The sequence below is a fragment of the Thermobia domestica genome, chromosome 6 (genome assembly GCF_964235325.1).
Source record: "Thermobia domestica chromosome 6, izTheDome1.hap1.1, whole genome shotgun sequence".
Classification (NCBI taxonomy): Eukaryota; Metazoa; Arthropoda; class Insecta; order Zygentoma; family Lepismatidae; genus Thermobia; species Thermobia domestica.
The window spans coordinates 171,958,537-171,972,350 of record NC_137459.1 but is presented as its reverse complement, the minus strand read 5'-3'; the positions used below and the strand labels follow the sequence as shown (position 1 = coordinate 171,972,350).

At 35.8% G+C, this 13,814-nt stretch overlaps 1 protein-coding gene across 14 annotated transcripts in view; it reads left to right on the top strand.

Moving 5' to 3' along the window:
* The window catches only part of Itpr (Inositol 1,4,5,-trisphosphate receptor), a 281,735-nt gene that overhangs the window by 36,304 nt on the left and 231,617 nt on the right, over positions 1-13,814 (top strand). For 10 of the 14 annotated variants that reach the window (XM_081762388.1, XM_081762394.1, XM_081762393.1 and 7 more), the window contains exons 7-10: positions 10-240; positions 5,104-5,245; positions 8,713-8,826; positions 9,801-10,015. In XM_081762388.1, coding sequence (XP_081618514.1) covers positions 10-240; positions 5,104-5,245; positions 8,713-8,826; positions 9,801-10,015 — 702 coding nt within the window. The remainder of the gene's footprint in view (positions 1-9; positions 241-5,103; positions 5,246-8,712; positions 8,827-9,800; positions 10,016-13,814) is intronic. The other 4 variants (XM_081762398.1, XM_081762399.1, XM_081762395.1 and 1 more) reach the window with 1 other exon arrangement.

Below are 13,814 nucleotides of genomic sequence, written 5' to 3'. Positions count from 1 at the left end.
ATTTTCTAGGTCAATGTGGTTAATTCAAGCACCTCGTGGAAAATAACATTATTCATGGAGCATCGAGAAAATCAAGAGGAAATTCTAAAAGGTGGAGATGTTGTTCGTTTATTTCATGCTGAGCAGGAAAAGTTCCTCACCATGGATGAATATAAGAAGAAACAACATGTGTTTCTTCGTACAACAGGGCGAACTTCTGCAACGGCAGCAACAAGTAGCAAAGCCTTATGGGAAGTGGAAGTAAGTGTGACACATATACTATCTAAGAGTTTAAGTGCAATAGGATCCGTAAGTGTAAGAAATAACCAATGTCATGCTTAGTTTCTTGGTGGAAATATACACAATATGCACTCGTTAGCAAATGTCATGCAGATAATAAAATCGAAATGTGTAAGGTGGGTGGAAGATGTCGCCCGCGTGGGAATTATGAGGGAGTTATACGTGATTTTAGTTGGATAACGATCTGTGGAAAAGAGACCTTTAAGTAGACCAAGAAGGTTCTACAACAATACAAAGCAAAATACTTAAGAGCTGATTAACACTCCTTCCTGGTATAAGATAGGATTCAATGGTTAGGATTTCTTTCTACAACGGTTTCTTCAAGCTTTTTCCGAACCTCTGATATACACCGGGTGTACCAACAAAGCTCATTTATTTCACAGGGCTGTAGTGCGCTTACTTATTAACACATTTATCTAAAATGTGTAGGAAATGTAATGTTATCTATAGTTTTGCATTATCATATCACAGGATTAATTTAAGAAAAATCTAAAAATTGTATACGGTAATAAATTTAAAGGAGCTGCTAAATATTGCTTTAATAGAGCCAAACAAGCATGAAAATACTTTTGTTTCGGTAGGAAAATAGAACCGTTATATTTGGAATCAACGGAGCTATTTGCGGGGGGAGGGTTCATTCGTGAGTGTTTTCTCTCTCTCTCTCTCTCTCTCTCTCTCTCTCTCTCTCTCTCTCTCCTTCCTTTCCTTTTGTATATCATATTTTTCCTCTGTGCAAACTACTAAGAAAAGTAAGTAATCTGTAGTCTTTGCTTGAACAATGTAAACAGAAAGCAGACTGAAATGTGCATAATCGAACGAGGTATAAATCATATTTATTCCCAGTTACATTACATTCTATATTTCGGTGACTAAAACTAACTAATCAAATCCAGTAACTATTAGCAAAGCAAGAAAATATAACGTATGAAATATTTTAGTCTAACTCTAATAAATAAATCGAGACAGAAGTTTTAGCAATATATTGGTTTGTGATAGAGCATTTATATTTTTTTCATCTACCCTTAGATCCAGTGTTGCAGTATGCTATATATATAAAAAAAATCTGTAAACTTTTTTTTTTTTTTTTTTTTAAAAAAAAGAATTCTTCTACTACTTTTATCATATACGCAATATTAATTTTATTATATCGCCTGAAAGTAGATTATTACAAATTGAACAAGGTATATATATATATATATATATTTCTCTGGAAATTATAACTTGAACTATAGTATTTAAAGGGGTCACGGTGGCTCACCGGTCGAGCACTTACCTTTGATGAACATGTTCCTGGTTTGGTCTCACGCCAGGTGAGTTTGTGGCGGACAACGCCGTGTCTGTGGTTTTTCTGTGGGCTCTCCCATTTTCTTATTCCACCTATTCTTTCAGTCATTCACCTTCATTAATCACCTCTTCTTTAGCCTAAAAAGCAAAATCGTTTGACGTAAAACAAGAAATTTCATTTAATTTTCTGTAATATTTAAATATGAAACCATGAGTTTCGTATGGACCGCTGTGGCTCAGTGGTACAGCGTTCATCTTTGGTGCATGGGGTCCTTGGTTCGATCTCAGTTCGCGCCAAGTGAGCTTTGTGGTGGACAAACACCGTGTGCGTGGGCTTTCTTGAGGTTCTCCTGTTTCCTCCTACTTTTTTCATTCCACCATTTCATTTATTTCTCATCATCACGTCTCCTTTAGCTTAGCCGGTATAACCGTGGAACGTAAAACTCAAAGATTCCATTTCTTGTTTTTCATAAGTTTCGTAGAAAATCTCGAGATTCCAAAGGGTTATTCCATATAAAGGATTAACACTTTCATAACCACAAAATATTTTAAGAAAGTTACTGTAGTATTTAAATATTTATAGTTCATGCTACAAGAATTAGTCATAAGTCTTGCAATATTTTAGTACACAACACATCTGTATTTATTACTGTATAATGAAAACAGGATAACATAAAGTGAATAGCTCCTCGTGTTGAACTGTCTGCAGCCGCCTTCGTGCTAGTTCTTCGATTCCACGTCAATATCACATCTTGCCCTTAGAGGTAAAGAAATCTGTCACCGTTGTTTTCATCTCCTGTTGGTTGCTGAACTGTCGTGATTTCAGGAAGTTCGCTCTGGGCTTCAGCTTGGGGTCAACTCATGTGGCACAATGCGGCAGCTCCTGGTGGTCTTCCCGGCTTCGAGAACGTGACGCACTACAGTGAACTGGGATATATCGGATTGTTTGACAACCGTCATGAGCTGGTGGACGAATTTTCCTCAATGGCGTGTCGTATGACATCAGAATCTGTTACACTTGGGCGACCAGACCTTGGTTAATCTTTGATCTCTTTACAACCTACACGAAATATCTAGAACCAACGAGTTGCTGTGCTGTGGTTCACTGCACCCTTCCCTTTCATATGACAAATATAGGTTGCTGCATCAGAGCTATGCCCGAGTCATACAGTAACAGTTCACGTATGAGACGTTGAGACTTAATCGTCACTGCCATTGAAAACTAACTGAAGATACTGGCGGTCTCCGTGTTAAATAGTCCGTGTGCCACACTATCTCTTGGGCCAGTTTGATCTTGTATTTACGGTCCATCACGGCGTATACATCCGCCTGCTGTTTGGCTTGTGGAAATATTGCAAGATTTATGACTCACCTTGTGTAATTGCCACAGAGAACAAATTACATCTAGTTCGATTCGCAGAAGTGTAGACTTTCAGATGATGTAACGAAGAGGGAAGCAATAGAGTGATTTGATGACGATTTGAAGCTCACCAGAAAATAGAGCGAACATCATAAGACAATTTACTTAGAAGGTACACTACGAGTTACCTGGAAGATTGTAGATGCCATCATGACAGTTCTTCGTTTCTTTTAAATAATAATTTTTCTTCCTAATTCCTATCTGATTGATGCGCTACACAAAAGCATATGTAGTACCTTTTTCAATTGTGTTGAATTGTAAAAGTTCCTGTGCTGGTAAATATTTGATTTTTCATTTCGTAACATTATTCTTCAAAAGAAGAATAAACGTATTCATCATGTCTACTGCTTGAGATAGATGGCAAAACTTATGTCAACTCGTTGCAACTAGCTACGTGGTGCTACCACCAGGACGATGTTACGCGCAGTCAGCTGTATAGTGAACGAAAGGTAATGGAAGGAAGAGTTACGTGTTTGTATAGCTCCTTTAAGTCTATGTTATGAGTTGTGTTTTACACTGATACTTAAGCAAAATAGTGCAATGAAAGTGTAACTTGCGTTTGTATGAGGTAGTGTTCAAGTATAAAATCTATATTCTGATTGTTTAGTTGGTTATTTTCGTATTATTATTATTATTATTATTATTATTATTATTATTATTATTATTATTATTATTATTATTATTATTTTATTTTATTTTTGTATTGCTTTGCTTTTGTCGGTATATCGATGTACATTTGGATACTGTATACATGTATTTCTTTTGACCTTTCTGGCATTTGTGAACCTAATTGGAATAACATGTTTCAAAAGTAAAATATTGAAATTGCAAGAAACGAGAGACTCAGTAGAAATCACTTGAGGAAAAAAAAGCACTAACTACATGTAATCGAACATTTCGAAAACAGACAGTAGAACATTTTGGATATTTAATCGTTACATATATATATTGCTTAATATTTGTTACTTATATAGTCTTGTTGAAAAGTTATGTTAATAAAGTTTATATGTTTTCTGAAATGCCTTTCTCATTCCACATGTGCCACTAATTTCCATCAGTCAAGTGATATTTTGTGTAAATCCATTAGCAAAGTCTTACAGCAGTGTTACTGTCGGTATGCTTGCCTAGTAAGAGCGCACATGTTACAATTTCTACTTCGGGATGTCTTTGTTCGAATCACTATATTTCGCTGAGATTTCATTAGGCAGAGAGAGAATGAAGTAGGAAGAAGAATATTTAAGTGAAGAGCGCTAACTGAATAGTCACCGCGAATCGTTTGCTCTTATTGATAGTCTACACTAAGAATAACGGACTCTTCTCTAAAACTTGAAGAAATGTTATGAAAGAAATATTGCATAAAATCATTTTCAAATGTAACATTCAAAAAAGTCTTTACAACATGTATGAGATGACATGCAATTTCGCTCTTGTATACAAAATTACATTGACGTAATCTTGAGTAGTAATTTTTTTTTCTTTCTTGAAACAATTTTAGAAGTTAGAAAAACCAAATTTCTAATACTTTATTACAAATTACTTATTATAGAACAAGTGTTTCGTTTTTGTTTCACTCCCATCAACTTATTGAATTCCAGTTGAGAATAATAACGTCTTTTCGTCTTTGGTTTCAACAGAAGATCTAGATTCATTACTGTATTGTCATATTCTTTGTATGGATTAATTGTAATGAATATTGTAAAATATTGTATATTGAGACTTCTCGACGTATTGAATGTGAGACACTTGAGGATTTTTTCCCTTGTTTTTTGACATCATTTATAATTTTCTAAGATTGTAGAAAGCTGCCCAAATTTGAAATCCAGTTGCATGGGAAAAGTAAAATTTAATAAATCTCATTAAAATGCTTTTTTCGTAATACGCAGTTTCTTTAACCTACTTGCATTACAACTTTTTCGTTCTTTCTTTCTCTTTACAAAAGATCCCATGTAGCGAAGTTATGTCATGCGTGGGATATATTGAGGTTCTGAAGCTAATAAAGCCTAAAAGTAGTAATACAGATATTCATTAAATATCAAATCTTATCTCAGTTTTAATATCTTTCTTTTTTCCTTACTAGTATTTGGTACTGTGTTATTATATACCTTATTTATTTTCTGTAGGTGGTGCAACATGATCCATGTAGAGGTGGTGCTGGTCATTGGAATTCTCTCTTTCGTTTTAAACACCTGGCTACGGGCCAATACTTAGCAGCCGAAATTGATTATGATGAAACGCCAGATCCGATGAGATCCAAACTGAGAGGTAATTTGTTGGTATTTTTATAGTCATATAAATATTTACGGATATTCATGTTTCAAGCAGAGAGTTCTAATACATTATTGAGTTGTAGAGCGCTCATCTCTAAAACTTAAGTTAACTTTTTGGACTCGAGGTCACACAATCGTACTTTGTGGTTATGTATATGGACTTTTTTAAGACAGTTTCTTTTGTTCTCATTTTATCATTGTACTGATTTTTCCGTAACTCGTTTACTTCCATTAATTACGACCCTTTTCATAGCAGGGAAACGTCAAACCCAGATTTCTTACTGATAACAATTTTGTTAAATATCGATGTTATGCTTATAGCGGTAAGGAAAGAATTGTGCCAAAATATTTTATTGATGTTGACTTCAGAAATCAATGTTCATTCTTAAAGCTGTTCATTTATTTATAAACATGCACATTTGTTGGGCTATTATTATTTTATATTTTTGTTGATTGCCTCAAGATAAGCTTCTAAAGGGCAAGTGTAAATTGTAAAGTTAAGAGTAAAAATGTATCTGAATAAATTGTCAGTAAGAGTTTTTTTAAATGTTCCATTTGAGTGCGTGAATACAAAACTACTTGGAATGAGGAAACCGAGTAGTATATGCGATAACTTGCTAAAAGTAAATTAATTCAAAACTGAGTAGTTTTAAGTATGTTATTTTTTTAATTTTTTTTTTTTTTCAATGACTGCTTTGTTGAAGAAGAAATGCACTTGTACAAAACGATCTCTTGATAAACGAATTTTCATGTTTGCTCAAGGATACAGGTGTTGCCATGACCGTTGATAAGACCTCGAGGGTTGGTGGACAATGACAAAACCAGCAATTTCAGGTACGGAACCACTGTCCGAAAATACGTCGGTTTCGAGTTACAACCCGCAAAAACGATGTCGGAATATGCAAACATGGGCATAACTGAAGAACGACTTGTTGGATCAAGGTCTAGTCAAAGGAAGTTTCGTTGTTGAATCTGTAGATTTCGTTAATGTAAAAACTAATTGAGAACATAGGCGGCACAAGGGTAGTCCCACAGGAAAGTAGAATACAATTTTTGAATGTGCAAATAACCGTTGCCTTATATCTGTCATCGTTATATAATACTACTTCTTTAGAAAATTGTCTGTTCTCTGAACATCTGCGCTCTATGTATGGGCCTAACGGAGATATTGAAAACGGTGTTGGAGTTAGTTTAATCGTTGCCAAAGACATGTACTGAACAAAAGTAAAGCATAAACGTAGGACGTTAACCTTAAATTTAATTTCAAAAACTTCATCATACGTAGAAAACAAGTGAGAAAATGCTCTGCAAAACTGCCTTTTTCCATTGCCCTGAGTCAAACATGATAATCACACATGGTGCGATTGAACATGTGCGTAAAAACTAACCATAGCAAGAGTGTTAATGCAGTTCTGAGAGTTTATGTACCTCACTTCTTGTCAGATATGTTGTGAGGAGTATTGTTCACTACACTGCAAAAGCGTGTTGTCAGTCCCGTGGTGAATCCTGAAGTATTGGTGTGACGTATATACTCTTGTTTGTAGCTGTGATAAATTATTTTATCATTGAAGTGGAGTTTACGCTTGAAGAACTTGCAGGTATGATGTTCGTGTAGGGACTGCCTGACGGAAAAAATAATGCAGCCACTAGGTTGTATAGGAGCAGCTGTCCACAAAGGGAACATCCAAACTATTTTGTTTTCCAGGCTTCCAGCATTTACGGGGAACGGGACACTTGCGACACGAATTTCACAACCTACTACATGAACAGAAACTACGTCTCCCTCATGCACAGAGTCCAGGATCTGCATCCAGCTGACTTCAAACTCCACGTTTTATTTACTGAATGACTAGTGCAGTGTTTGTTTGGCAGATCCTCAGTTTTATGCCTATGTACTGTTCACAGCTGAAGCGTGCTTTACGAGAGACTGCACTTTGCAGGAAACGAGTGGACAGGCGAAATTAGTGATCAGTTAATAAATCCTATCTTCTTCCGCCTTTTTTAACTGCATCAGTGTACACAGCGTTTGTGTGAGATTTGTACGTTCTCTGAGTTATTAGAAAACATCCTTGTGATGTGCATTGACATAAATGTGGGTCCAACATGTACGGAGGACCTTCCTACTTTGCAGGTGCTGCTCGTGAGGCATCATGATGGTACTTTCCGCAGTAGGTATATCGGAAGAGGTGGATCTGTTCCATAGTTGTTCACCATCTATTTGATTTTTTTCTTTTGGGGTTACGTTAAAAAAAATGCTTTCAAAACATGTGTGAAACGCAGAGAATCTCCTTACAATAATCAATCCTGGTACTTGTGACAACCAGAATGACATATACTGCGTAGGTTAATGAACAAAAATCGAAAACTCGGGTCTTTCGAAAGTAGTTTAAAATCAGATGTAGAAAATAAAAAATAATGAATCCGCCGATGTGATCATGTCATACAAATTTCGCTCAGTTTTGCTGTCGGCATGAAAGCAGCAGCACTTAAACGCGCCTTTGGCGTGGGAGACGCGAGTTCCATTCCGGGCGGAGCTCATGTGGTTCGGATCCCACATTAAACTGTAGATCTGCATTTCATATAGCGATTGCTGCTGAACAGGACGCTAAACTTAAAATCAAATGAAGAAGCAGCACCTTCAAATAAAAATCGTTTTCGCTCTTTTCTTAAGTATGAAGTGGCAGTATGGATAACAATTTCTCACATGGATTTCCTTTTTCATTTTTTTAGTCTAGAGTTAGTACTCTGATCGAACAGTCATTTGATGTGGAGTTACAATTTTCAAAGTAGTCGGCCAAGTTTCATGCGGTCTTAAATAACAGTAATAGTGCACGTGTAGCTATTTTGATTGAGCTTTTCCTGAAAACTAGAGCAAGTTACAGACTAACTTATTGATAGACTGTGTTGGGAACAGTGAGGACAAAAGTATTTATTCGGTTCTTTAACAAGTTCCTTCAGCAACCTGCTCCTTTCCTGACTATAGAGTAGTTTATGCATGACGAATTGGGGCGTATAGAACATGGTTGTTATGACCAAATATGTAGTCATCATTGCTGCGATTTTTCTAGATTGGAACGAGCTATGGGCAAAATTATTGCTAGAATTTGTAGAGGGCAATGATCTTTATTCCGTTAAGTGCGTGCAACTATCTGACTCCTCCTTAAGTAGATAATGATATTCAAAATTACCTTGCATGTAGTCGAGACTCTGAATTTTCCAGCGATGAAGAATGATGGCACATTCAGTAGAAAATTCAGCACAAAGTCGGGTCCAATGAAAATATGTAATTTTGGGTTTTGTACCGTGCGTTTACACGATATAGTTCCATTAAAATAACCATTGTTTTTACTTTTTCTACTCACAAAAACCTACATTTGTGCCAAAAGACACAAATAAAGGATGTCTTGGGCGTAAAACCTCTTTTTAAGTTTAATGTCGATTTTTGTCCCTAATCCCTATTAGCTCACCGCACTGTGCGACACCAGGGATCTTCGAGCGGATGCGACAGAGCTTTCTGCGACGATGCTATGCCTGCATCGAAGCCAAGGGACGCCATTTTGAGCATCTGCTGTGAAAGTAAGTACAGGTGCTAACATTTACGTTTAGCCTAGTTAGATACATATTTTATTCGGTCTTTTCTTGGATGGGTAGGTGGTTTGCTTCTTTGCCACCTGCCCAAGGGTATTACAGTCTTCCCTGCCTTCGATGCAGACATGGGATTAAATGCAGCTGCCCTTCTATTTCGCTCTTGTCTTTTGTGCCGCAAGTACTTCTTTCTCTAAACATCCAGCTTCCCATGATCGATTTTTAACTTCTGCGAGGTGCACATCCTTATGACTTGCAATACAATAACACCACAGACCTTTACACTTTAATAGCATATATCGCCTTACCGACGTATTTTTGGACAGTGGACGAGTACACGATAGCTCAGTGCTAGAATGCTCAGCTTTGGTGCGAAGGGCACCTGATCATGTTTGTGGGTTTTCTCGGGTTCTCCCATTTTCTTCCACATTCTCATTCCGCTAGTTATTTCATAATCATTCAGTTTTATTAATTATCCGACTTCTTTAGCTTAAAGAGCATATTCGTGGAATGTAAAACCAGACATTTATTTTTTTAGCCCATTTTTTATCCTTTTTTACTCACGATATTTTACATATTGCTACATAAAACAATTAAAACAATTACAGTGATTAGAATGTATGCTTTCCCGTCGTACTTTTGTATAAGACACGCGGAATATAAATTGCTTATGTCGTTATCCATCATCCCTCCAAATTTTACCCAAGGTCACAAACACACTGTATATATATTTAGTATCGTTCCTAAAAGTATCGTCAAAATATTTTGAAGAGTATGAAAGATCAAATAATATATATATATATATATATATATTAATTGATACTTTCAGGAATGATACTTGTATGTGTATTAGAGTAACGTAAGTTTAGTTTAGGGAGCTCAACATTAAGTTTTACTCATCAGCGTGATGTCAAAATTTTTATTTGATTTAATATGTGTGTCTTCTTTTTTTTATCTTTCGCCAGATCCTCAAGGAGGGGCTGTTTTCCATTTAGTGTCTGTACCACATTCGAATGAGATTTCATCACTGTTCGAGTTAGATCCTACTACTCTTACAAGAGGCGATTCTCTAGTTCCTCAATCATCGTACGTTCGTCTTCGTCATCTGTGTACACACACGTGGGTGCATAGCACATCTATTCCTATAGACAAAGATGAAGAAAAACCTGTTATGTCGAAGGTTAGTGTACACTTTTATACGAAATTATTGAATAGAAATAGTTGTATATTTATAAAAGGCCAAAACAGGAACACTAATCGATTGATACAGGAACGTTTTGTAAGTAACACGTAAATCTCAACAAAATAAACTGCAACATTTCTGAATTTTGCTGTCATTGTGAAAAAGAAATAGATATAGTAAAATCTATTAGAAGTTGGTTAGCCACCTACTAAATTTTATCGCATGCTTGTGAAAGCACATAGACTCTATCCATCCGCTATTATCACCCGTAGATTGACCATTTGGATACGTTGCACATTTAGTATGGATCCAAGAGTGACCAGCTTAAACAGGTTTTACTGTATAGAAAAGAAAGAAACTTTAATACTATGAGTGCCCTGATCATACACACACTTTGATAACACTCAGAAACATTCACAAGTACACTTTGGTTTTTGTATATTTTACTTCAAATTTATGAGTATTGTGCTTTTTGTATTATATCTGTCGACTCTTTTGAAAGTAATGTTTATCCAAATGTCCAAAATTGTCATAAATAAATTGAAGATGCTCCATCAAATGAGAACATTTACAATTTCCTGTAATGACTGGAAGTTTTCAATCCAAACAGGAAATTAAATTTACAGATGAAACTAAAGAATGGTGTTTCTGATTCGGAATTGGGGACCGCGGTGGCTCAGTGAAAGAGCTGTCACCTCTGGGGTATGGGGTCCCGGGTTCAGTCCCAGCTTCCGCCAAGTGAACTTTGTGGTGGATAAACACCGTGTGCTTGGGTTTCTTCTCACTTTCTTCATTCCACCATTTAATTTATTTCTCATCATCACCGTCTGCTTTAGCCAAGCCGGCATAACCGTGGGACGTAAAACTCAAAGATTTCATTTTCTGATTCGGAATTTTATTGTACGGCAGATTTTTTCAAACTTTTTAAAAACGATTTGCGACTTAATTAGTTTTGTTTTCATTGAAAAAAAAAATTAAAAGGGAATATAAAAGTGCATGTGAAGCCAATTGTTTTGATCACGCTTTCACTCATTTTCGTGAAAAAAAAAAAAAAGACATTTTCCGAAAATGCTCTAAGTAAAATTTCTTATTTTCTTCAGTGCAAGCCGTTTCTGAATCAAAAAAAAAAAAAAAAAAACTACAATGTTTCATTTGTAGAACTCTACTTCCAGTCTGAATAGAACACGTTTTAGTAGTCCAACGAGGTGGATAATAATCGTTTGGTAAAGTGATTTCGATTTCGTTAAAGAATTTATTTATTTAAAGAAAGAAAGAAGGAAATTTAATATATTGGGTGTGACGATATTTGATTTAGTGAAAATTTCTTCCTTTTGTTTTAGGAGTGAACACGTCTCAGACATCATTGTTATCATTACATGCATGAATTGATTAGTTTCCGCTATCATTTCTTTTCATTCTTTGTCTTAAGGTAGCCATACACCATGAGTTTATAGCCGCAACGCACGTGCGTAAACTTAGTTGTAAATTTACGCCTGCACTGTGGCCCATACGCTGTGCTTGAATTTATGACCATAAACCAAGGAAAACAGTCAATTTCCAGTTTTCCTGTTATTCGATAAGGAATGGCTGATCGAAGGCCATGAAATGCAGATGCTATAAATGTATTGTTGAAAAACTCAAAGGGCAAACTCGAAAGAAAAAGAATATATGGACAAGGATATGAATTTTAGAGCGAGACACTGAATAAGCACATCAACAATAAGAATTGCGAATAAGTGACTTAAAAACATAGAGAATAATATACACTTGGTTGAAGAATTGTAAGATTACACAAAACCAAAAACACAATCAGATTATCAACGAACCACAGTGTTCACCATCGCAGGAACAAAAGCTTCTTTTATGTGTAATCAATCCTTCTTCCTAGATTAGTATAAACATGGTCTTGGTCGCACCGTTAGATGTAATATAAATTATTTCAACTATAACCAATAAATGAACATCTGAAGTCAAAATGTTCGCGAGGTAAGTCAGTATCATCATTAAAATACAGTAAGAAATTTGTTGTCACGAAGTTCAGAAGGACTAAAACCGACCAATGATGATTTAATACAAATTTATTGAAGCCTGGATGTGTTTTCCTCTTACCTTCCGAAATAAGCCTATTGTTCGGAAGTGCAGTCTATAGAGGGTAATTAAGGAAAGGAGGGTAAAATCTACTCGTTGTCGGAAGTTTGCACATATACTTAGAGAACAGTTGAAGCATAGTAAGGACGAACTCAAATCGGATCACTTTCTTTAATTTTGATTGATGATAGAAAATAAGATTGTAAACGTAATAAAATTAGTTTCTAAACGTAATCCCTATATATAAAAGAAGTGCTGAATGAGTAACTTGGTGAGTTCCTGACCGACCTGCTCAACGCCCAAACCATACCGCTTAATCTAGAAACTTGAAACTTAAACCGTGCATAGGATTTGTGACGCAAGATGTCACCAAGGAAGGATTTTTGGAAATTCAACGTGGAAAAGGGAAATAGGAGTGGTAATCATTATAGAAAATGCCCATATCTCGGAGTCTCTGAAGGTTAGGGACATGAAATTTGGTAAGAGTTCCTATTTAAAATAATTAAATACGTGTTTAAACATTCTGTGATATTTCCTTTACAAGGGAAGAAAAGACAGGAAGAAAAGTAGGGTCGGGCTACAATTGTTAAAATAAGATGACCATGCATCGAAATTCGTTAAAGTTAGAGACATGAAGTTGCGTAATTAGACTATTCATTTGAAATAATTAGACGTGTTTCAGCGTTTTATATATATATATATATTTGCCATAGAAGAAAAAAGACAGAAAAACATGAAAACATGTAGTAACAAAAAATTATGGGAGTTATAATTGTAATAAGATAGCCATATCTATCCCTTAATGTCAGAGGCATGAGAATTGGTATTCAGGCTTTTAATTTAAAATAATTGAGGGCGTATTTCAGCGTTTTCTGATGCCTTAGAAGGGAAGGGAAAAGGTTAGGAGGTTGCGGTTATTGTAATAAAATGGCTATATCTTGAAATCCGTTAAGGTTTGAAAAATACTCAGCATGGCCGACATCGAGGATTGGACCAGAACCTTTACGGGTAGAAAGCGGGCATACAAAAACCAGTGGTAGATCATTTGTGTTATTTAGACTTAGCATATAAGCTTAATGGTGAGATAAGATTTTAATTAGATTCAAAAATTAGCAACGATTTCGAGACTTGGAATAATACAGCAACAAGCAAACATGATATAGTGTGATTTATCAAACTTTGTTTCTCACAAGTAATATGAAGACCAAGTGGAAAAAGGAAAAGGCTTTTTGAACTTTTTAAAAATTGAGAAGGTACTTAAAACAAAAATTGAGAAAGTACTTAAAATAACAAGCAACAGATTGTCAAAGAAAATTGCAAGAATTTTCAGCGAATTTCGATACTCAAACGCAACTGTTTCCTCAGATTTTTGTGGTTTTATCAGGCAGATATCGGGAGAGCACCTTGTTCAATATCAGGTTTATAATTTTTATATTTTTAAGCTTACCTAGTAGGCAGCTATAGCCACAGTGCTGAAGTGGCCTTCTTCCAAAAAAGTTTGTCCGCGCTGCTAAGGACAAACCAAATTATGAGAAAACTGCCCTGGGATGCTGTTTGGTAAAGGAGTGCCCTACAGAAGATTGTTTCTAGGGGTAGGTTTATTCATATCCAGCCAGAGGGAAACATGCTCCCGGAAGTATGCCTGGGAGAAGCACTGGTGCCGGTCGCTCTAATCTTACTTTCCTTCTCTCTCCTGACAAGTAATACT